The sequence below is a fragment of the Ornithodoros turicata genome, chromosome 9 (assembly GCF_037126465.1).
Source record: "Ornithodoros turicata isolate Travis chromosome 9, ASM3712646v1, whole genome shotgun sequence".
Taxonomy (NCBI): Eukaryota; Metazoa; Arthropoda; class Arachnida; order Ixodida; family Argasidae; genus Ornithodoros; species Ornithodoros turicata.
In genome coordinates this window covers 26,504,320-26,527,677 of record NC_088209.1, presented here as the reverse complement: position 1 = coordinate 26,527,677, position 23,358 = coordinate 26,504,320, and the positions used below count along the sequence as shown (strand labels likewise).

The 23,358-nt window shown below is 46.5% G+C and overlaps 1 protein-coding gene across 20 annotated transcripts in view; it reads left to right on the top strand.

Moving 5' to 3' along the window:
• LOC135368469 (ankyrin-2-like) overlaps window positions 1-23,358 on the top strand; it is a 158,255-nt gene extending 134,897 nt beyond the window's left edge. For 19 of the 20 annotated variants that reach the window (XM_064601779.1, XM_064601772.1, XM_064601782.1 and 16 more), the window contains 6 exons: window positions 2,235-2,327; window positions 3,971-4,705; window positions 4,841-9,271; window positions 10,228-16,380; window positions 20,035-20,098; window positions 21,528-23,358. In XM_064601779.1, the coding sequence (XP_064457849.1) occupies window positions 2,235-2,327; window positions 3,971-4,705; window positions 4,841-9,271; window positions 10,228-16,380; window positions 20,035-20,098; window positions 21,528-21,723 (11,672 nt within the window). In that variant the 3' untranslated portion in view covers window positions 21,724-23,358. The remainder of the gene's footprint in view (window positions 1-2,234; window positions 2,328-3,970; window positions 4,706-4,840; window positions 9,272-10,227; window positions 16,381-20,034; window positions 20,099-21,527) is intronic. The other variant, XM_064601789.1, reaches the window with a different exon arrangement.

Genomic DNA, 23,358 nt, shown 5'->3' with positions numbered 1-23,358 from the left:
TGCTGTTTGTACCACTTTAGGGCTGGTTTCTTTTATTCTCTAACATTGTCTCGCTTACCTATGTCTTGCTACTTACTGCTTGGCTTTCTCGGCATTGCTGCATACGGGTTGTGGTTGCTGTGTGTTATTAAGGTGATTGCAGTGTGAATTTATGACGATTGGTATGGACCTTAGCATTTTGCCCAGTGGTGTGGTTTTTCTGATGACTAACAATTTAGGTATGTGTCTACAATGCTGTGGACTGATGTGCATGTTTACTTGTCGTCAGTGGCGCCACTAGGGTGTGCGTCACTTGCTTCGAGAGCCTTTGTGTCACCCCACCCCACCCCACCCCCCAATAGTGGATCATTTTCCATACCCGGTGGTACTCGATACGTACGATATCATACCACATGCAGAAAAAAAGATAATGTTTTTGCAGAGGGCTTCTCGTGTTTCTGGCACCATCGAGACACAGAGACAGAGAGGAAGCGGGGGTACGGGTGTGTCACCCTCTTCTGTTACGTCACCCCGTGCGGACCGCACCCCTCTAGTGACGTCACTGCTTGTCGTATCAAGTTATCAACAAGATTTGTCATGCGATATCTGTGAAGTAATTAAGCTGTCCTTGCTCTTGTTGCCTTGTTAGTTGTTTAGGACTGTCTTGTATTTGGAAATGACACGGTTTAAATAAATGTTTCAATATTGAGAAGATCACTCAGTCACACTTGAGTGGGGCCTCAAGTGAAGGGTATTCCCGGTTGCTGCTGTATATACATCCTATAAATTTGAAATGTTATGTGGACCATTTGCTAATAAGAAAATGCTCAGCTAGTTCTTGCGAGGGGGGGGGGGGGATTTATGCTGTGGCCACTGCAAAGGTATGACCACTAAGGGAACTCCACAGCACTTTTGAAAATTATGCTATCCTGCTAATGCAGAAAAATTCCATACAGTAATGGATGAATAATACACGCGGCAGATACAGCTCAGGTAGTACAGTGAGTGTAAGCTAATTGTCACCGCTTAAAAGCAGATGCATTTTTTATTGGTGAATTGCATGATGTAGGATTTTGCCGTTTTAAATCGGGGATATGAATCAACAGAACCATCCTCAGACATCACCCCACATCATAAGTCGTGTGTAATTTCACATACTTTTTTTTTCTTTTTATATTTTTGTAATTTTTTTAGGGGTAGATTCACTCATTGAGGGGAGGCATTGTCCTTACAGGATTGCTGTTGCTGTCCTATAATCCAACAGGATGCTTGTAATACGTGGCATATGGGTACTGAACAAATTTTAAACCTGTACTATATGTAGAGTATTTCGAGAAAAGTGGAGCTAAGCCAGATTTTTAGATTGGACAAACACGATTCATGTGTATATGCACTATGGGATTGGCCGGAATAGTATGGAATTAAAGAATACAGGATGGATTAGAAAAAACAATTAATATTTTCATAAAGCAACGAAAATAAATAATAAGGTATTGACAAGTGAAAAAGTAAAAAATAAAAACGGGGTTCTTTAATGTCCTTGGCGTCCTCTGTCCTCATGTTCTTAATACAATGTCTTTAGTACTTGATTAGTACACTAGTAATCTCATATGTTTCAGGGTCATGGTCATTATGACCTACAAACCTCAGGTGTCTCATTGCATGCTGCTTGCAAGTGTTTGGGAGTCTGTTACTAATACCTTTTACTAACACAATACCTGTAGTTCAGTATTCCAGTATATCGCTCTGGTTTTGGTGGAGTTTTCTTGAGTGCCATTTTTGTTTCACTCATCAAAAACCCAACAAAGTTTTAACCTCAGTGTGAAACTTAATTTGAAGTAGGGTTTGATGGGACAACTCAGTAACAGCAAAATGTGTCCAAATGTTGTATTGGATCAAAAGTAATTTCAGAAATCAAGAAAGAAATGGTAATATATCACAGTACAACACTGGACGCCTCTGGACGAAACCTGGTTTGATATGCTAGCAGTAAGCAAGCTGTTATGAAGCTAAAAGCTAGCGTTTCTCATGAATGACACTACTACGTCAAGTGTTCTGATACCAGTGAGTTACGACCGTGCAAAGTGGCAGTCAACAGTAACGATTGCAGTCCACATGATGCCAATTATAGTTCCGCATTCAAAGTTGCTATATTTGCTTCTAAATGAACACTGGAAAGAAGCCTCAAAATACTCCTGATTCGGACAAACTGGATGAATTCGATGCAGTCTGTAACATAATATTTCCTCCCGCAGAGTGGACGGAGACAGATCCTGACTCTGGTGATGTCCGTCGTGTGGTTTGCAAGACTACCCACACATCTGTGTCCTCGGCAAAGCCGACTGAGAGTAAGTAAACATCAAAACGTGTGGCCAATTATGTTTATCATAGAAATGTTAATAAACAAAGATATCCTTATAGGAACAGAGAGTATACACACTTGAAACAACGTTCTTCATTCCATTCAAGACTTTTTTTTGTGTCTAGTGACATAGTTTTTCACACTGCCTCTTTGTTTTAAACTGTTGTTCTATGTTCATTGCAGCGACCAGATTTTGAATGCCTGGTACTTGGTGTTTTTGGACAAATTGACAGCACAGTTTTTCCGTGCACTTTTATTGAGCTTCCTTGTTGAGCTCCTTTACTTTCTCCCCCCGCCTCTTTTCTTCGACACTGCACAGTATTCTGTTGGAGAAATTATTCTCCATAAATTTTTGTGCATTTTAATTGTTTGGGTCACGTTTTGTTCCCCCAACATATGCATGATTTGCTATGGAAGATTCCCTTTTTCTTGTTTATTTTTTGAAATCCTGTGTTGCGTGTACTTGCCAAGAGGCCCATTGACTTGCCATGTCCTCTCACGATGATTTGGAAGCGTGGTTTTGGTTGCTGCCGCATGGGCGACATGGTTGCTACCGCTTTGTTCTTCCTCAGCTTCATCTTTTTTTTCTTTTTTGTATTATGCTATACTAGATCGCTCAGAGATTTTGCATTTGAAAGTTTTTCGGTGGTGCGAGAGTCTGGTTTTGTTTAGTACCCTTTCGTTTGATGTACACCTTTTAAGAGTACAGTGGTCTGCCATATGAAGTCTTGTTGTGAGTGTTTGCACCTCTTTTGTACAAGTGACCTGACAGTACAGGTCCGGTGTTGAGTTTCTGCTGTGACTATAATGGTAGTAACTTTTTTTGACATGGCACACTTCATCATCATTATCTGCATACAGTGTCCAACACATATGCTGCGAGAAAAGCCGTATGACGCACATTTTCGAGACTTTGACTCTGGGATACGCATAATTTGTGCTCCTTTTCTAATCTGACACAACAACGTACGCCAGTATGATTTATGCAGTGCTGATTCATCATCATCGGTACACTAAAAACCTTCCCTGTGGTCAACTACCAATTTTCGTCTTCTCTGGAAATTGTAGCTTATGTAATCCAAGCAAAGTACTTGTACTTTCTGATTAGCCACTCCAAAACCATACTTCCAAGGCACTTTGCAGGAGGCAGTTTTCACATACCCGCATGTGTACATAAAAATGCTGTCACATTACATAGTTGTTATTTCACGCTGCTTCAGCATGGTGACATAAATCCTTAATCCCACTCAGTGATGCTGATTTGTGCAAGTCATCTAGTGAGCCACAGGCACTGTCTGCTTTATCCACTTCTTAGTTTGCACACCATTTTTGCAGCAGCAGGTTCTTAGATGCTACGCTTCCCCCTTCCTGGAATGGCTGTCATTCTTGAGTTTCCCCCCCCGGCAGCTTCTAGTACCACCCTCGCTGTTTTGTCTCTCTTGATTTACACATTGCTACCCTGGTTGTTCACTCCCATACTTTGAGAAGTCATATCGCAGGGCATGTTTTTACCCCCTTTTACCTTCATCAAATCAATCATCTTATCGTGTGTGCCCAAGTTTCGGAGATTTGGAAGATGCATTCCGGTCTCCTCTCTTTTCCTCCCATTATATCTTGCTAACAAAACAGGTCAACAAAGCAAGGACAAAGCCAGTGATGCCGATACGCAGCAAGCGTCAGACGAAGAAGAGTCGTTGACGTTTGTTCAAAAAAGGGAATTTTTTGAGAAGTTGTCCGAGCTGTCCCCTCCCAAAGACTCCAGACCTCGCCTGAGTAGCACGCCCTCGCTGGATACCACGCTAACGCGACCAGTTGCAACGCAGAGGCCGCGGCCACGCTCGGAAAGCCTCACCAGCCAAGGGGAGATTGTGGAAGAAAGCATTGTCTTCTCCGAGAGGCTCAAGAAGTTCCAGCAAAACGAGGGTGCGCTGCCTGAGCAGGACGTCTTTGAAGGCTTTGAGCAGGCCGAGTGCCAACTGCGAAAGGTCCGTGAGGAATTAGAAGCGGACGTTCTGAAGGAGGCTGCATCCGATTCGAGAACAAGGCTGTTGGAAGGCACCAGCAAACTAGCATTTGGGCAGGCAGACTCTCGGCCAAAACCTCCGTCAGAAATCGTAGGAAGCAAGACGGAACTGAAACTGCTTGTGCGGACCAGTGAACCTGGTAAGGAGGCGTTGGACATGAGGTTAACCGAGTACATGGACACCGAAGGTCGGCACGAAGAACAGCAACAGTTTGCTCGTGTTCTTGTGCGGTCGCACGATACGGAAGGAGACGCCTATCAGCCAAAACGGGATGATGCTCCGTCATTACGAGCATCCGCAAGCCCCATTGCATCTTCGCCAATGCAGCCCCGTGATTTTGGTAAGCCTCCCGGTAGCGCTACGAGTGACGCTGTAGAGTTGCCGCATGAGCTTTTGCCTTGTACTGGGCTAACTAACGGAACTAACAGCCTCTTGGAACGTGCAAACGAAGCTCATCTAACATCCTTAACCGTAGGTGATGTCCCTCGTGATTTCGGCGCTCCGGACAGCCAGGTAGATCGCATGGAAAGTGGGAGCGGGCTACCATTAGGAATAAGCTCTGGCGATGTTTACAGTACGTGCCCACTTTCCGAACCTGCCCCGGGCTCTGTTTCCGAGCAACTTCCTGGTGATGATGACTTTGGTGAAGGTTTGAAACAGAAAGCTCAGTTTAAGATGAGTGAACCCGGTAGAACAGCAGGGCCCACAGCCACCCTTGTCACTTCTGCCAACATCCTACAACCTCACTTAGCTGATGTTTTATCTGACAAGCAACCGCAGACGCTAGACATCACGGAACACACAGAGTCCTCCAGCATTCTAGAAAGATGTATCGAAGTGTCAAAGGGGGACATGGGCATTTCCTCTGTGGGGAAGTCCCTTATGAAATCTGATTTTGTTGAAATTCAAGACCAGCTCACTTCTGCATTTGGTGAGGAAGTATTGGTGAATGAACCTGAACGGGGTGCCAAGCAGGACGTACCAAGAGGTCTATTTGAAGCATTGGATGTAACGGAACCTTCATTCTCCACTAGAAAGCTTGAGGAAGGCACAGCAGTGCCAAAACATGCTGTTGAAGAACATGTGAGTGCCTCGGAAACTGTGGAAGAAAGGTTGCACTACGCACCAGCAGTTGGTCATGATGTTACTACTACTGGTGAAGTAGATGTTGAAGAGCCTCTTGCAAGACCATCAAATCTTGTGGAACAGCTAACTGAGTTAGCTGAGGATACAGGTGCTGACGGGGAGCCTGCAAAATCTGAATGCTTTGAATCAGCGTTTGACGAGTCTGAAAATATATCTTTCTCGTCCATGGACGAAGGTGGCACGTATGACATTCAAGATAACGTGGAAGAACTTGAAGGGTATACTGGTATGCCTGCATCTGTCTGTGAAGAATCAACTAAGATCATAGTAGAATCACCCGCGACAAGTGTAAAAGATCTGGACGACGAAACAGTGCTTTCTGCAAGAAAATCACCAGTCATAACTGAGGTTCCGTATTCAGCGGATGAAGACGCTGTGTCGAGCACCATTGATGAGGGTGCATCTTCTCCTGCTATTGAAGAGCCCTTTGAAGGGAAGCTCAGCATGGAGAGGGAGGATCACGAATACGTAGACACGAAAGATTTCACAGAGGAAACAAAGGTGAAGGTAGCCGGTGTTTTAAAGTCAGAGATGACAGACAGCGGGAAAGAGGAATCTTTACAAGACGAACTTAATTTTGTACACAAGCTGGAAGAAGGGCTTGGCTTCTCTCTCTCTTCTACGGATGAGGAGAGAGCCGCACTCAAAGAATGCAAGGTGGAAGTTGAGAAACTCAAGATGGGTCACTGGATGCAACAAGAACAGGATGAGGACACTGCGTTGTGCGCCGTTGACGAGGGTGCATCTTCTCCTGCTACTGAAGAGCCCTTTGAAAGGAAGCTCTGCATGCAGAGGGAGGATCACGAATATGTAGACACGAAAGACTTCACAGAGGAAACAAAGCTGGCTGGTGTTTCAAAATCAGACATGACAGACAGTGGGAAAGAGGAATCTTTGCAAGACGAACTTAATTTTGTACATAAGCTGGAAGAAGGGCTTGGCTTCTCCCTATCTTCTAGGAATGAGGAGAAAACAGCACTCAAGGAAAGTAAGGTGCAACTTGAAAAGCTTGAGATGAGTCACCGGATGCAGCAAGAACAGGTGGTAGAAGAACCTGTCACTCCAAACATAATTCCGTCACCCGCCGTTGATTTCGAGGCTCACCTACTTCCAGAACAGGTCAAAGATGTACATTCGTCGATTGTCAATGTTCTTGACGAAATGATTGTTAGCCCGGTACTCTCTGACCGAAGCTCTGAAATCCAAGGTATGATGGGAAGGGAATCAAGCTCACCCGAGATTGAGCCAGAAATTAGATGTGACTCCACGCCACCAAGAGAGCCGATGTCTTCACGCGATTATCAAAGAGAATCTTCGTTCAGCAGTGAGAAAGCTGGTTTCCAGGATGAAGCTGCAACTGTAGAAATTGCACGATTCTTGGTTGAAGAAGTGCAGAGAAAGGCGGAAGACGTCGTGTCCAGCATGATGCCGCCCGCCGAAGTGTGGTCTGTCTCGGGAAAGCAGCGCAGGATGAGTGAGGACGTTGAGGAGGACAGGCAGGAACTTGCAGTTGCTGCATTGGAGTGGGAAGAACGGCTCGAAAAAGCCGAAGAACACTTGCACTCATTAGCTCAGATTGCCGACAGGAGCCTTGCTGCACAGACAGCACTGGAACAGGAAGTTGAGGCGCTTAAAGAGAAGGGCATTTATGACCATGCTAAGTTTGGCGACACAGATGGTTTGGGGACTTCGTATCGTGGCCCTGCTCACTTGCACCATGATGAACGCATTGAAGATACATTACATGCCCCATGTTATGACACTATGGATGTCTCACCTGGCGACGAGTTTCCCCAGTCTTCTATACACGACCTACCGAGTCAGTACATAAGCCACGACAGGTATGTAGAAAACGATGAATTTGTCAGGGACGAATTGGAGACGGAGAAGGCCGCAGAGGCATTAGCAAGTCCAGAAACTAGCACAGGCCCTGTTGAAAAAGAAGGAACTGATAAAAGAGAAGCACCAGTTAAGCAACAAGAAAAATATGCCATGGATCTGCGTGAAACGGCAGTCCTGCAACACGTGCTGCATGGTGAGAAGATGACACCTGACAGTGAGAACTTTGAATCGTCAGGTTATGAGTCGCTAGGAACAATAGGCTCTCCCTTCAAGACCCTTGACAAGAGCAAAGCATGTCCAGAAAAGCCACCTACAGAGAAACATGTTCAGGCTGAAGACGATGTTACAGCGGATGTGCCTGGAACGAACACGTACCAGGTTGAAGAAGGCACTTCCAAGGTCATTGAAATTCTGAAGCCAAGGGAAAAAGTAGCGTTTGATCTACCAGAGTCATCTGATGACGAGTTTGATAAAGACATAAATCGTTACAAGGAAGTTGAACTTGCTGTTCCTCTGCAGCAGATGTCATCTTTAGAAGATGACTATGAAGGTAGCTTCTCTAGTGGAGACCTTCAAGCAGAAAAGATAGCAGAGTTCCTAACTACTGATACTACTGGCTCTCATCCAGTCAATTTTCCTCAAGTGTTCCAAGACAACGTTCACGCTGAGGAAATAGCTTCCACCTATTGCCTGCACGAGCCATCTGCACTAAGTAGCACAGTGAGTGACACACCCTTACCCGGCCCAGTTGCACACGAGGTGCCTGTTGAACACCATACCAGAACATCACCCGCAAAGCGTGTGGGATTTTCTATGGATGGTGAAAGAACAGTTGTGGCTTCGCATAGGGGCAGGGAGCTTGATAGTTTGAGCCGAGAAACTGCCACCTGCATTGTGGATGAGGTGGTTCATATTGCAACCAGCATAGTGGAATCGATGCAAGAATCGGAGCTGGAAAGGTCAGGAGGGCACGACGACCACAGCACATCCATCCTCTGCCAGTCAGAGGAACTCGTAAAAGATGCAGCTACTGTGTCGTCAGTGGATAGAACGCCTCTGACCATTGGTAGCAAAATACCTGATGTTTCGTTGTCAATGGTAGCAGAGAAAGTATCGCCTTTGGACATGCCAGAGACAGAAGGCATTTGTGAAGTGGAGTCCAGGAGCATGGTTAGTCCACTCGCTCAGGCGGCAATGGTGCAGAGTGCTTCCGAAACGAGCTTTACGGCCAGCATGGCGCCCGAAGGACCACCTGCTGTTGGTGTGAAAGAAATTTATGAACTGTTTAAAGAGACTGAGGAGCCTAAAGAGAGGATGCATTACATGGTGGAGCTTGGTGACATTCCCTACGTCCACACTGATGTACTGGAAGAGGACGATCAGAAACGGCGCAGTTCCCCCACCGCAGAGTCCTTGGACGACCAGGCTCAAATTGAGAAGTGCAGCAAAGAAGTTATGATGCAGCTCCTGGATGGGTTCTCGCAGAGCGACATAGAGCTGGCAGAAGTACGAACCGAGGACGAGGCGCCAGATATTGAAGACGACATGCTGTCCCCGGAGGGGTCGGCGGAAGAGAGGTCGGCGCCTTCGTCGAGGGAGGGTGCGAAGGTAGGTGCTGGAGCAAGCGAAAGCACTGGCAGTGGCTCGTCACTCCAGTCGCACCGCGAGGTGCCCGGAACGACTGCGTTAGAACCTTCGTATGGTGGAGCAACAGAATTTCAGCCTCAGTCATCAATGGAAGTAGAAATTGGAAGTCAGACCAGCGGAGCACCGCCTGGTCTGTCCGAGTTTGAATCGGAACTTGGCACTGAGGATGTTGCCGATGCCCAGAAGGATGGTGCAGGGACAAATGCATCATTGAAGGAGGAGACCGAATCTGCAGTACAACAGGGGAGTGAAGAGAAGCTGGGTTCAGCAGGTACATCCCTCTCTTTCTTGCTCGCTCCTGTCTCGCTACGTATTTTTGCAATACTTGGTAAAGGAGCGCGGTGTTGCCTCGCTTGCTCTTTTGGTTCCTTGTCTTCATTTCCAGAATGGAGTTCGATTGTGTGAGTTGCATCCATGCACATTTCACCTTGTGGAGCCTTGCTCACTCATTTCTTTTCGTTTGTCGCTGTGGTTTTTGCCCATGAGCAATATCTGTATTGGGGGCGCCTCAAGTTCCTGGCTCTTGGTTGTCACAGGTCTGGTATGTGATTTTCCTTTCTTTGCTGGGAAGTATATTTTCATTTTGCAAGAATGCAACCTGCCTCCGCGAATCGTTCTTTCGTTTCCGATGGTAAGCATGACGCTTCGCGAGATGTCTTGAGATGACAATAAAACGAGCACTCGAGGACAAAAAATGAGGTGCGGATCAATTTGCTTTCCGAGTACTTTGCACGTTCCCTGCTTAGAAACTTTTGTCACTGCAATTCTTGCAACAAAAAACATGAGTTATTATGTTGACTTAAAATTGTGCCTATTTTGTCTCGCACAGTTCTAACGGAAGTAAATTGAAGGTGTCAGCAGAGATGCACAATGGAGGCTTTTGGTTATGCATGGACTTGTTGGAATGTTGGCATAATGTTGGCATACATATGTAGTCCCTGAAATTTGTATGGCATGGCTGCGGTGATACTTTTCTGTCTGCTCAGTTATAATTCTCTTGTTTGTGTTCTTTTTGTACTATCAGACACGGTTTGCTTTTTGCCTTGTGTGCGGTCATCCTGCATGAACAGAAAAATACACTCAGCAACGAGGTACACCAAAGTTTAAAAAAAGTCCATCACATTCTGTAATATAGTAACAGTATACTTGCTGGACATATAGAAGACTTCTATTTGCATATCAACCCAGTTTCCGTCTACTAACGTGCTTATTCACTGACATTTCTAGAACGTGGTGAAAGCTGGAAACCTGCAGAGAAGGCTGAGACCCCTGAGCAGACCACTGCTCAGCCCGCTGCAAGTCCCGATAATGTCCCTAGTTTCGACAGAAATCTCTGTCGGCCAGAGAAACGTTCCCCTTTACTCGAAGCTTCACCCCCTGAGGAAACAGACTATAACATGGAGCAGGAGATATCCCCCGCTAAAGAGTACCCTGACTATCTGACTCCCGACATGCAGGTCAGTGTCGGTGTGTCGCCCACGGAGGGTTTTCCCCCTTGCGAGAGAAAGTATTCGGGTGGCGACAGCTCGGAAAAATCACCGCTGCCCGCTCAAAAGAATGACGATGTGTTTGTTCCATCCTCTGAGAAAGTGCCATCCACCGTGGAAGCCCATGGCTTTGGCGCAAGATATTCAGAATCCTCCTTAGAATCGTCCGCGGACGTGGATTCGCCAAAGATTCCGCTTTCAGAACCCGTAATGGCTTTCGAAAACGTTGCGTTTGCTGGGGAGGACATCATCGATGCCTCTTCCGAACCACCAGACGAACTGACTAGCCCGTGTGGCACTCGTAGCCCCTACGAAGTTGTTCGGGAAACAGCTTCTGAGGCCTCTGTGGCAGCACTCATCAAACACTCTGAAGAAAAGCTACAGGAAGAAGTCTGTGCCCAAATGAAACAAAAGTTACTGGTCTCTGCACCAGACGAGCCACCTAGCATGCACATGACAGGTGTGACAATAACGCAGCATGTGGTAACGGAAATATATACGGAAGACGTGGGGGGACCACCCGTTGACAAGAGCCCTGCAGAGATCAAAGAGACCCTGAAGGAACTGTTTCCTGGAGGGACAGACTATCTGACGGCAGGGTTGAATGTGACGGGTATCATTAGGTCCCCTATTTCTCACAAAGGAAATAGTGATGATGAAGATGGGGAAGAAGAGGAGTGGGCAGACAGAGTGTTGTCAAAGATCAAGGACAGACCAGTTCCACCCACACCGCCTGCATCACCTCGCACGGTTCAGAGTGCAGTTGAAGTCAAAGAGCAGGTTACTTGGGAAGCTCCAGTTGAGGAGCACATTGAAGAAACGGTTGAAGAAGTGAAAGAGATACCAGCTGAAGAGCAGGTTATAATAGAGCATGACGAGGACATTTGCAAGGACAGCAGCAGCACTCAAGAGGAGACGACAGATAGAGATGCCTCCTACGAAGAGTCAGGCGTACAGCAGGAGGCTACTGGCAAAGACGAGGTACGGCCACATCATAAGAGGCCTGTTTTAGAACATATTCCATCCGAAATATCAGATGAAGACCTGGTGGAGAGAGAGCAGTCACCGACAGGCCATCCTCCAGACACCTGTCGTGAATGGAAGGACGACTTTTCATCACGGAGAGACTCTTCACCTGATAGTGACAGTGATAAGGGTGGAGGTGGTGCTGTTGCTCATGGTGGACTGCCTTCAAGCACAGCTGTTTTAGTACAGTCCACAACTGGTCGTGATGAGGAAAAGCCTAGTTGTTCCACGGATAAACAGGACAAAACACAAGCCGCTGAAAGTGAAGCTGCAGATGAGGGTTTCTTAACTGCTACTCTAGCCAAGGAGGTCTTGAGTACTGTAAATGAATTTTCAACCGATCTGAGAAAGGACAATGTGAAAGATATGTCCAGGATCCGAGATGATAGTTCTGCTAGTGTTGGTAAAATATCACCATCAGAACAGTTGTCATCACCTCCTGAAAAAAAAAGTGATAGTGACAGTGGTAAGGCGGATGCTCCTCTAGTTATATTAAGAAACAAAACCAAGGTGACGAGAAAGACAGAAAAGAGAACATCACGTGACCTTGACACACAGTCAGGTTCAGAAACTGATCAGAGCCACTACTACTCATTTGAGTTGACATCAGACTCTGGCAAGACGCCAAGTCGCCCAACGTCTTCGGAATTTGATATCAATGTCCTGAGTGGCCATGCATCTTCAGAATATGATACCTGTGTCACATCCCAAGATGCTTCCTATGCTACAGCACCCACATCCTCTCAAGAAGTGTCCTATGCAACTGCCAGGTCTTCCCTTAGTGGAAGTTCGCGAGAATCGGCATACTCAGTAGACTCCGAGAGCTCCGGCCACTTGGGGAGCCTAGAAGCCTCTGAGGCCAGTGACACCATAGTAGCATCAGCGCACGAAGACCTGGAATCTGATAATGAGTCACAGATGTCGAGCTCTATCTTGAGGGAGCCTTATGACGGTAGCATTTCAGAGTCTGTTATTAGGAGCGGAGTGGAGGTGCCATTTTTACCAAACTGGCAGACCAGCAGCAGCAGTGTCTCGCCAGGGCAACACACGTCTTATGCACACAGGTTCCATCAGATGCCGGGAGAGATGACTGGTGATGGGTCGTCCAGCCCGTTCGAGATGATCTTGCAGGAGTGTGTCGGCGAGTACTCGAGCACTGCCGTTACCAGATCATTGGAGTTGCAGCAAGATGTCCATGGTGACACTGGTAGTACAACCCTGGAAAGGGGAACGGAGGATCAGATGGTCCGCGGTGACATTTTGAATGGAGCAGCGGGCACATCAGACGTGACGCGTCACACACGTGACGACCGCATGGCTATGAGTCACGAGGAGGAACCGCTGTCGATCTCTGAAAGCTCGGCCACTCAAAGTGAGCTTACTTGGCAGACGAGTGTCGAGACAACCGTGGATATGGGGCAAGCGCGTCGGTCCTCCTGCGATGCCGACCGGTACCAGAGACAATCCACCATGGCTGACTCGGCTACATATTCCCTACCTCGCGATGAAGCTGTAGTAGTTGGGGACCTGGCAGACCTTCAGGCAGAATTGGATGACGTTGCGGACGACGATGCGACTCCTCCATTTTCTGAAATAAATGGCCCCGTAGAGGTAGATTACGTTCCTGAATACGACGATCCTTACGCGGTCAGACAGAGGGAAAGGCTTCAGCAACAGGGACAGCACAGGGCAGAAGGGGATGTCCAAGAGCAGCAGGAGGTATTAGCAGGTCACGATGTCCAAGTCCACCAGGAGCAGCACGAGAGTGATGCGGAAGCGGCGGAGCGCACACAGGATGATGATGAACAGGACCAGGGGCTAGAAGAAGGTTACTACACTGAGACGTTTGAATCAAACTTGTCCACAGAAGAAGTTGAAGGTGCCATGAGTAGAGAATTCCTTATTGGCTCAAAACTCTTGTTGGATCGTCCTGAATCTGAAGTCGATATCATTCTTCCAGGGGCAAAAGATTCGAGCTATGACGAATGTCTCGCACAAGACATTGATTTACTAGAACGGCCAATGACACCAGAACCACCTGAAGAGATTCATGTGTCAGAAGGTGGAGAAGCAAAGGGTGAGGCAGCATCTAGTTTCACAATCGAGCCAAAGGACAGCTTGCTTACAAAGCAGGGAAGCAGTGACACGTCTCCACCTATTAGCGAATCCTTCGAGTTCGTGGAGAAAGCTGATGTCATGAGCATTCCCACTGAAGGTGAACATTTTGAAATGGTTCCAGGACTGCACACTGAATCCCAGCTTGCTTTTCTGGTGAAGGAGATGGAAGTTAAAGGTCACGAGCACGCTGTTAGTCCATCAGGAGAAGTTGAATATTCCAGCAAGTGTGAAGAATATGTCACCCATTTGCATCAGACTTACGACACAAGTCCCCCAAAAGATACAGAGAATGAATTTATTTGTGAGCAGGCCATGGATGTTGAAAATGCAAGACTTATCGAAGACAAGCTCACCGATGACAGCAGCCAGCAAGATCAAGATTTTCCGTTTGACCTCTCTTACCAGCATGACTACAGTGATCAAGAAAGGGGTGATTTTGGAGAGCTCTATACCCACCAGGAGGTTGAGGAAGAAAACTACGACGATGAACGGGCTCGACTTCGCTCTAAGCGGCTGAGTCCAGTTTCTGATGAGAGAGGATCCACACCAGATTACGATACACTGGCAGGTCGCAAGACTTTCTGCAGAGGGAGCGAGAAGGATGATGCATCGACATCATCTCTTCAAGAGTTTGAGCGTCTTGAGGCTGAAATGGCTGCGGGTAAGTCGTCCAGTGTCGGATCTAGCGACTCGTTCAGTGGACGACATTTTAATGCCAAAAGCGGCAGCGAGCAGGACAGTGTGTCCGTTAACTCTCTGACAGAGTTCGAGAAGTTAGAAAAAGACATAGTTGAAGCCGAAAATGTAGATGGACGCGTACGTTCCGAGATTGCCACCAGGTTGGATGAAATCGACGAAGGTCATGAAAGTCAGGCATCTGACCCTGGATTTGATTTCACGGAGTGCAGAACGGTTGATTGTGACCAGGAGACTATGGACGAGATTGAGGAAATCATTAAGCAGGCACGTGCGAATGTAGCACAGCTTGAGAAATCTTCGCAAGGCCGTTTTGCAGACGTCGGGCAGACTGCAGAAACTGAATACACTAGTACGAAAGATTACCCAGCATCTGTTGATGGCGAAGACCTTCTGAGTGTTGAGCCTCCACCAGAAATGGAATCGAGCAAGCTGTTATTGAGCACAGAGCTTGAGTCAGGCAGGGTAGCCAGACATATCCTTCTTGGCAGAACTATGAGTGGTCAGTCGTACGACAATGGGGAGAGGCGGAGCTCTACATCAACGGCAACAAATTTCGACACCGATTCACTGGTGGACAGAGATATAGACGGGGAGGATTCCGAAGCGAATCCTCCCTCAGAAACATCGGCATGGAGCCTGAAAGAAAAGTCTGATCTCGACCACGACTCGCTCCACGGGTCACAGTCCTCAGCTCCCCATGACTCTCTACAGGAGAATCTCAGCAGAGGAGAGGAAAAGGACTCGCTGCAAGAGTTTGAGCAAAAATCGGGTGACTTGGACTCGCTACAGGAAGATAACAGGCAGGATTCCCTCCACGAGACAAGGGATATTGACATGGACTCCATGAACGGTGATCACTCACGGTTCAGAGTTGACCAGGCAGACCGTCAGTCAAGCCCCATCCGCACAACAGAATTGTCTCCTACCCTCACCAGGGGCGTTGCTGCCCCAGTCGTCGTGGAGCGAATTGATACCCTGTGCTGGGTCGAGCAAGGATCTTCCATTCCTGATCAGGGCATGCTCACTCAAGGAGACAAGGTCCGAGGTGATATTATGGTTTCCAGCACGGACTCACTAGAACCTAGTAGTTCCGCAAATACTCATGCAACTTACCAGTTTGAAACAGACTCCGTCATGTCATCTAGTTTGAACAGCGTGCAGACTTCTTGTGAGGAGTCGACAATGGTGTCGAGCACCGACACATTAGATCCCGAACCATATGCACAAATGGCATACGCCCCGCCAGACTCCGCGTCCCAACATCTCGGCATGGATCTTGCCATGACTATGAAAGAGGTGGGTGAGAAACTTCTGGAAAGTCCCACAGAATTTCCCTCTGAACCGCTTGGGTACGGTTTATCAAGTGAGCTACGCGAAGAAATCGCCAGTGTCAAGTCGTATGTTACTAAAGAGGATAATGCAACAACGATCCGTCAAATGAAACAGGTAGTACACCAGGAAGACAGTAGGCAAGAAAAATCTGGAGGAGAAGCACCTCCCGATATTGAGGAACAGTTCAAGGACTACCTTCGCAGAACAATGGGAAGTCCGACAGACAAGGAAGAGGTTGAAGAAAGAAAAGCTGTCGACGAATATGGCAACGTCACAATCACACGCATGGTGAAGCGGCACATCACTTCCGAGCCGCAGATCCACGCCCAAACCTTCACGGGGTCGGACGCGGAAGAGAAGACTCGCGAGTTCTTGCAATCATTCAAAGAGATTGAACCATCCACGGAAAAGGACGAATATGAGGGCTTTGATGCCGATGGCAATCCCATTCGTGTAACGCAGAAAGTGGTGGTGAGACCCACAGTTAAGACCGTGACGTTCAGTGGACCAAATGCGCGTGCGCAGATGGAAGAGTACATGCGTACTCATAGTGCGAGGGAAATGTCCTCCGCGGAGGACACACCGACATCCGACTCTGGTGTGGGCGCCTGCTCCATGTCTAGTCCGCCCTCTCTAACGCCTGACCCTCACACTTGCACCGACCTTATGACCACCACCTCGGCGCCCTTGGCTTCTCCTGGGCTTCGCCACCTGCCAGGTAGATTGCCAGATGCCTTAATGTGCAGGTGCTGGATCGCGAGTTGGCCCTTGAGGGACGATAGCTAGCCATTGTCTCGAGGGGTACATTTAAGGGATTCCGCTTCGGGGATTCTGGTTGATTTGTGCTGTACTGCATGGCCAGTGGTACCAAGCGTTCCAGACTTGCTAAATTTAGTGCCATAAACGATTTAGAGGCAGCATGGCCTCGATAGAAATTGGCTTTTTAGTAGTTCTTTTTTTTTTTTTTCAGGGTTTAAAGCCCTAAACACACAATAAGTAAGTAAAGAGCAACAAAGACCAAGACAAAACAGTATCTGTTTTTTTTTTATCTTATCAAGTCTTCTGTGCATTCAGTCCCCATAAGGTTCATTGTATCACATTTCTGTGTGAGCATTTAAAGTGCCAATGTATTATTTCATGAGCCTGATTAAGGCGTAATGAAGCACTTCGTAAAAGTCCCAGAGAAATTTCCTAGGAAATCCCTTACAGCTATGCTTTGAGAGGCAAGCGCAATCTCTTTCTGTGCACACCAGTAATGAGCTAATGGATATATTGATGTGGGCAGCATCAGACCATGAGTAGGTGTGCTTGTCTCCAACATTACAAGCATTGGTCGCTTGGGATTCATCGTATGGACCACACAACTATTACTCGGTTGCATACCTGGACCCCACCTGCATTGTTTTTCATCGCACAAACACAAATTCCTTAGCATGAATTTCCAGCAAGTTAAGTGAAATAGTGTATTTCATTCTTGTACTACATAAGTTGCAACTGGGAAATTGGTGTTGACACAGAGTTCCAGTGAGGTGCTCAAAGCACATAATATAAATTACATCAGCAAGGTTATTCATCAGTGGCAAGCTCACTTCAGCGCATGGGCATGATACAATTCCGAATTTGTCCAGATACATTCTGCTACTTCCTCTTTCACTACGACTTGTCTACACACACACACACACACACATGAACTTTTGCGTAATGTGTTATGTGTACATTTATTTCACTCACCGTCGAATTCAATATAGACGAATATTTGGGAGACGAAGGCATTTGCACGACATTACCAATAAAATCGATATGTGGATGCACAGACTGGCACTCATCACAACACACAGACAAACAGACAAACACAGGATGTTGCCAACATGAAACATACACCAGCTCACTTGCCTACTACTGTTATGTGCAAACACAGGATCTTCCATACTTACCTCTTCCATTTGAAATTACGTAGCAGGTCATCATTCTAGGCTGTCGTCCTTGGTTTTGGATAGCACTAGCAATAGTAATGTGTCGTTCCTCAAGTGCTGCTTCGCACTCTGGTGTCCTTGTTCCTAGTCCAGAGTCCTGTATGGAGTCTTGTAGTTGTGCTTATAGGAAACTACCTATTCTGTGCCCTCAAAAAAATGATGATGATGATGATGATAATGATGATGAAAATGGTGCTGTGTGATTGCAGTAAACAACTTGTACGCTATGAGTATGACGGTGTGTCCACACTAATTCTATCCATAAAAGGAAAGTTTGTTTTTCTACTTACCATTTACAAACGGTTGCCCTGCATAAATGGTATGGGTTGGTTGCAAGTTTGAGACTGAATTAACGATGTTTTTGTTTGTATAACAAACTGAATGGCGAAAGTGAAAATTGGAGTCATTTGTTATGAGAGTGCTCTACCACATGTTGATATTACGTCAGTTGGTACAAAAATAGTCAAACCATCACAACGTCCCCTCGTTTTCTTTCGGCCTTTCATTTCATTTTGGATTATACAGTAAAACCTCGTTAATTCGACCCCCGATAATTCGGAAATTCGAATAATTTGGACTGCCTGCGCGGTCCCGGCAATCATGCCCACAAAAGTATAGAAATGGACGCTCGCTAATTCGGAAGAGATTTGGAACGATTACGGATAATTCAGTGCTACCGACATTCGCTCGCGGGGCCACGGAGCGAAGTTGCATGAACGTGACAAGACCATTCGGGTGGTGGTGCCAGTAAACAGCAGCAAAGTGAACTGACAAAATACCAATTGCCATCGCTCTGATCGTTGGCATCACGTGGTGTCTGTCCTTCGGCATAAAGACCACCAACACGTGTTTGGTCTCTGTCGTCTCATGAAACTGCTTTCGGCACAGCGGTTTTGTGGACCGAGTGAGCAACAAAGTGTGCGGGGAAAAGGCCAGCATGGACAAGGACGACGATTGCCATTTTGATAGCGTCCTACCTGCTGCGGTGCAGCTTTCGGATTACTTTGCAATTAACGAGGGTGTTGCCTTTGTTGACTGAGGACGAAATCGTTGATGACGAGCTGGGCATCAACGCGCCAGACACTGCACAGGATGACGAATGTGAGTGGGAGAAACGGAACATTCCACCCATTCGCACCGTCAAAGAAGCCACAGATGCTCTGGCCGTCCTCTAGGAGTTTTGCAAGAGCACACCCAACAGCGTTCAGGCGCGTGAGCGCCTATCCGTGACTGGTATTTTCAACACGCAGACTTTATCCTGGAAGCAAACAACGGTTACGCAGTTTTTCTCTAAATACACATGTGTTCACATAGGCAAATATAACCGGCATTTTGTTGTCCTTTCGTTATTTTGACATTCGGATAGTTCAGATGTTGGTCGAAGGTCCCGTGAGATCCGAATTAACGAGGTTTTATTGTACATAAACGTATTCAGCCTAATGATAAGGGTTTTGTGTATTGCCGGTCTTGTATGTATGAAACAGCATGTATTGGCGGGTAAACATTTCAGTACTGGGGCCCGATGCTCAACTTTTCGTTATTCTATAGTGTGTGATAGTGCATTGATAGTGCCATAGTTTGCCATGAGCTGCCATGCGAAGGCCAATCACAATGTTTAGTTAGAATCCCACGTCTGTCAAACCGGCTTTCACTTGCGGTCGTGTGACACTTGGAGCATGCCAACTTAACGAACAACGATAATGCACATTATGCGAATGTTCACCATCGAGCCCCTGGGTTTTTTTCTTTTTGTACTATTAAACATATCCCCCCCTGCTGTCGATAGAGGAGGACACCTGGGTCTTTTATGATGCTTTGCAGAAATTTAGCCGACTCAGTAATGTGCAGCGGTCTCCTTTTTGTTTGTTTTGCCCTCGCAATTCGGTAGGAGCTTACTATTTTGCATGTAGGCTTTGGAAAGGAAAGGAAGAAAACAGAATGCACAAAAAGGCATTGTTTCTGATCCATTTCTAGGACAAGTTGTTGATTGTTTGTTTTCACGTAAATTTTGCAATTATGTACCACAGGATGTGAACAGAAAAAGAGAAACGAGACAAATGTCACAAAATACCTAAATCTATGCTCTACACACAAGTTTAGAGTGCATCTGCAAATGATGCCACATAGCACATGTGCATAGTTTCCTTGCTTCCCATGTGAACTTCCCCTCGACTGGCCTTTGCAACACCCTGCATTTTCGCTCAAGACACCAGCATCTGTACACTATTACAATGATGCATACTTTTGTGCTTGCTTCCATGTTTCATCAAAGGGTACACACCCGTGTTCTTTGCACCTACACAATGTGAACACTATGACAGGAGTTGTGGGTAACTCTGAGAGTGCCAGTTAATACATACTGATACTAATGTTTTGCTTCTCTTACACGAAATGATAAGATGGAGGCCACTGGACCGAGTGTGAGGGTCTCGATGAGTCTGGCCAGCCCATAACGACGTCTCGGTAAGTCTTCTTTTGGCAGCTTATGTTTTGTAGCGGTTTTATAGCACAAGCAATTTTATTCGAACTTTTGTTAAAGGGGTTGTGGCACTCTAATAGATGCGGTTGATCACGTCGTGCACACGTTGTACCACTCGCCAGAGGATTGAAGACAGAAAGGATTACTTTCCTACGTGTTGTACGGCTCGCGTCAAAGTTAACTTGAACACCACTCAAGCCTTAGTAGTGGGAAGAGAGCCACCCTGGCAACGCCTAGCAGAAAGCAACGCCTTCATAACGAGGGTCACACCTCTAACTGTAAATAGATGACCAAAACACTCCCCGTTAGTTCTACTAAGCGCCACCAGGGTCCGTAGGCCGGAATGGCGTTCAAGTTAACTCTGATGCGAGCTGCACTTCGCAAGCTATAAGCCCTTGAACACACTTGCGTCAGACTCTGATGTCCGAGACGCGAGCACTACCGCCATTCCCACTGGTACTCGTAAGCACGTGACCTCTTCTGCGTCCCCCTTACTGGCAGAGGTGCCTGCCGTGATATCGCAGTTGGACGAGCTTCAGTATTTGTTGCACCGATTTTCTACGCGCCTGTTAGCCCTTTTGCTGTAGGACTTGGAACGTAGGTTCACATCGGTGCAAATATGACCGTCTTTTACATTTATCCGGCGTAACTTTGGACGAGGCGTCACAGCCCCTTTAAAAGGACGGTCGCATCCGGAAAGCCGTCTATGAAACAGATACCGCTATGTTCGTCATCGGCTGACAATCTACCCAGCTAATTTTCTTTCGTCCGAAAAGTGCGTAGTTGTTAAATAAAAGATTTAAATTATCAGCGCTGCTTCCGTGGCCGGAGACGCTCCGGCAGCACGACGTCACTCCCTAAGCGGAGGAGTGAGAGCACAGTGCTCAGAGGAGGAAAGCCAGACGCCCCGTAACTCTGAGATGCCTGCATGACTGCAGCATTCCTTTTCTCGACGTCGCGCCCTCATTGGTTCTTAGGGAGTGACGTTTTCTCGTTTTCCCAGAAAGGGAATTTTGGAATACTATACTCTCAACATCCGGCGTCTGTTCTTGCTGTGTATTCCGTTGAATAACAGTGAAAGTACTCCACTATTTCGCGTGGGATTTTCGACACCATGGTCAGTGGTCCACGAGGAATAAAATAACACTATACCCCACAACACCGCATATCCTCTGGATGTACGAATAACGTCCTAACGGATTCGTACGTCTGACGGATATTTGAGGGATATTCATCGGACGTATGAATTCATTAGGACATTATTCGTACATACAAAGGATATTCTGTGTTGTTGGGTTAGTTTCAAAATTGACTGAATTGAATTCCTCGTACTCCCGCTGTGAAAGTAACAAAGAGAACAGTGATATTATGATGCATGAACAGTGCTATACCTTGTTGTCCTCCTTCAAACAGAGTGATAACAACAAGAACCACCAGGACCATTGGACCTGATGGACAGGAGCAGGTGGTGACTACCACTACCACCTCCATGGCTGGCGAAGAAGACAGTGATGAACGCATGCGTAGAAGCATGCAGGGTGTCTTGGAGAACTTTATGAGGGATCAGGGTCCCACCCACGGCTCTTATTTTGAAGAGAATGAGGAATGAAGCTCTCGGTTCACCTTTTGTGCAAAACTTTAGACGACTACTTTGAATCTTGCAGTTACCGCGGCATCAGTTAGGTTTTGAAGGCCTGTTGTGCTACGCTTCCATGTCATTGGACTCAAACTGCTCATGGCTTTTGGGAAGATTTAGCATTTTCGATGAAGGCGTTGTTCTAGCAAACACTGGCTTTCTTTTAAGGCAGTTTCTTTGCGTTACCCTTGTAAACTACGTATATATTGATGGCACAAGGTTGTCACTCTATACTGCGTAAGCTATGTGGTTATACTCTAAAATATTCTACCATACTTAATACTTCGTTATTGCTGTAGGAAGGCCTGGATTGTAGGCAAGCACAGTGCATGATTGTGTTCAGGGACCTGCAGAGACAGAGTAATTTACGAGAGTGTTGTATCATGCTCCCAAGTTTTAGATTTCTTCCTCATACAGTGTACATTTAATGGCTGTTTTTCTTTCGTTCTTTGTTTTTTAAAGTTTTTTTATGAAGGACGCATTGTGTTATTCTATAGTTGTGATTTCAGAAATAGTATATATTTATTTTACCACAGAAACACACTTTGACGCGAACACAGCCTCTTGCCATCTGCTTGCTAGTGCATGAAGTTCAATGCTTGAAGATGGCCATTATGAGTCGGTGAAAAGAAATTATAGCAGCTAGCCTCAACTTTTATTGCTTGTGTTCAAATATCACCTTACTTTATGTACATACAACTTGGAATATATGTGACTTTAGTTTTTTTAGCCATAAGTATTTCCTATTCATTATGTAGAGAGCGTTACTATTAGACTTCAAGCAAATGTCTACATTGCCATCTCTTACAGACCACACATGTAACCGCTCACTGCCTGTCGCATAGGGTCGTATCTGAACAATGATCTGTTGTCCTCACAAGGTTACAGCGTAGCTTGTCGTCAAGCTCACGTCCACATGATACATGAGCCTCGAGGCAATACGATATGTATACATAGGTACAAGCATACTACTTATACTCCCATCTATCTCATGACTTTGACAAAACTGCAGCCACGATTTGGCTGTTCAGTACGAGAGGGCGTATCTTTTGAGTGCCTCGCTACCGTTGGCCAAGGAAGAAAGGAGTTCACCTTCCAGCGCAAGAATGTTGATGATTCCACCCTGTTTCTCGTTGAAACGTAGCCACGAGGCCAATGACATCTGTTTTCTTCTCATCCGCAAAGTGCTGTACTGTTCCTGTTCCTGCTGTGCTCTGTTGGAGTGCGCTTTAGGTGTGGTCACGCGTCTGTCGATTGCACCGGCCGCTAGAAGAAACAGCTGTTCTGTAATAATGTGCAGGTATGTTGTATGTGACCAAAGTCTTCTTGCTTTTTTTTTTCTCCTGTGGAGCAGAACGCTTCCGTTTCCACATTGCATGAGCAAGATGCCCCTCACTTTGTACGGTATTAACTGCGCCTGTTGTAAGCACCTCGTTTAGGAGTAGAATTTTCACAGTGAGGGTCCTGGTCTGGTGGGAAAGACTTTGCCAGCTGCCGGACTCTTGCGTGGATTTTAGCTCGTGGCAGGTGATTTACGTACTTTGACTCATGTATGTTGTCCATGTGCACGCTTTTGGACTTCAATAAAAAAAAAATTTTCTTGCGACA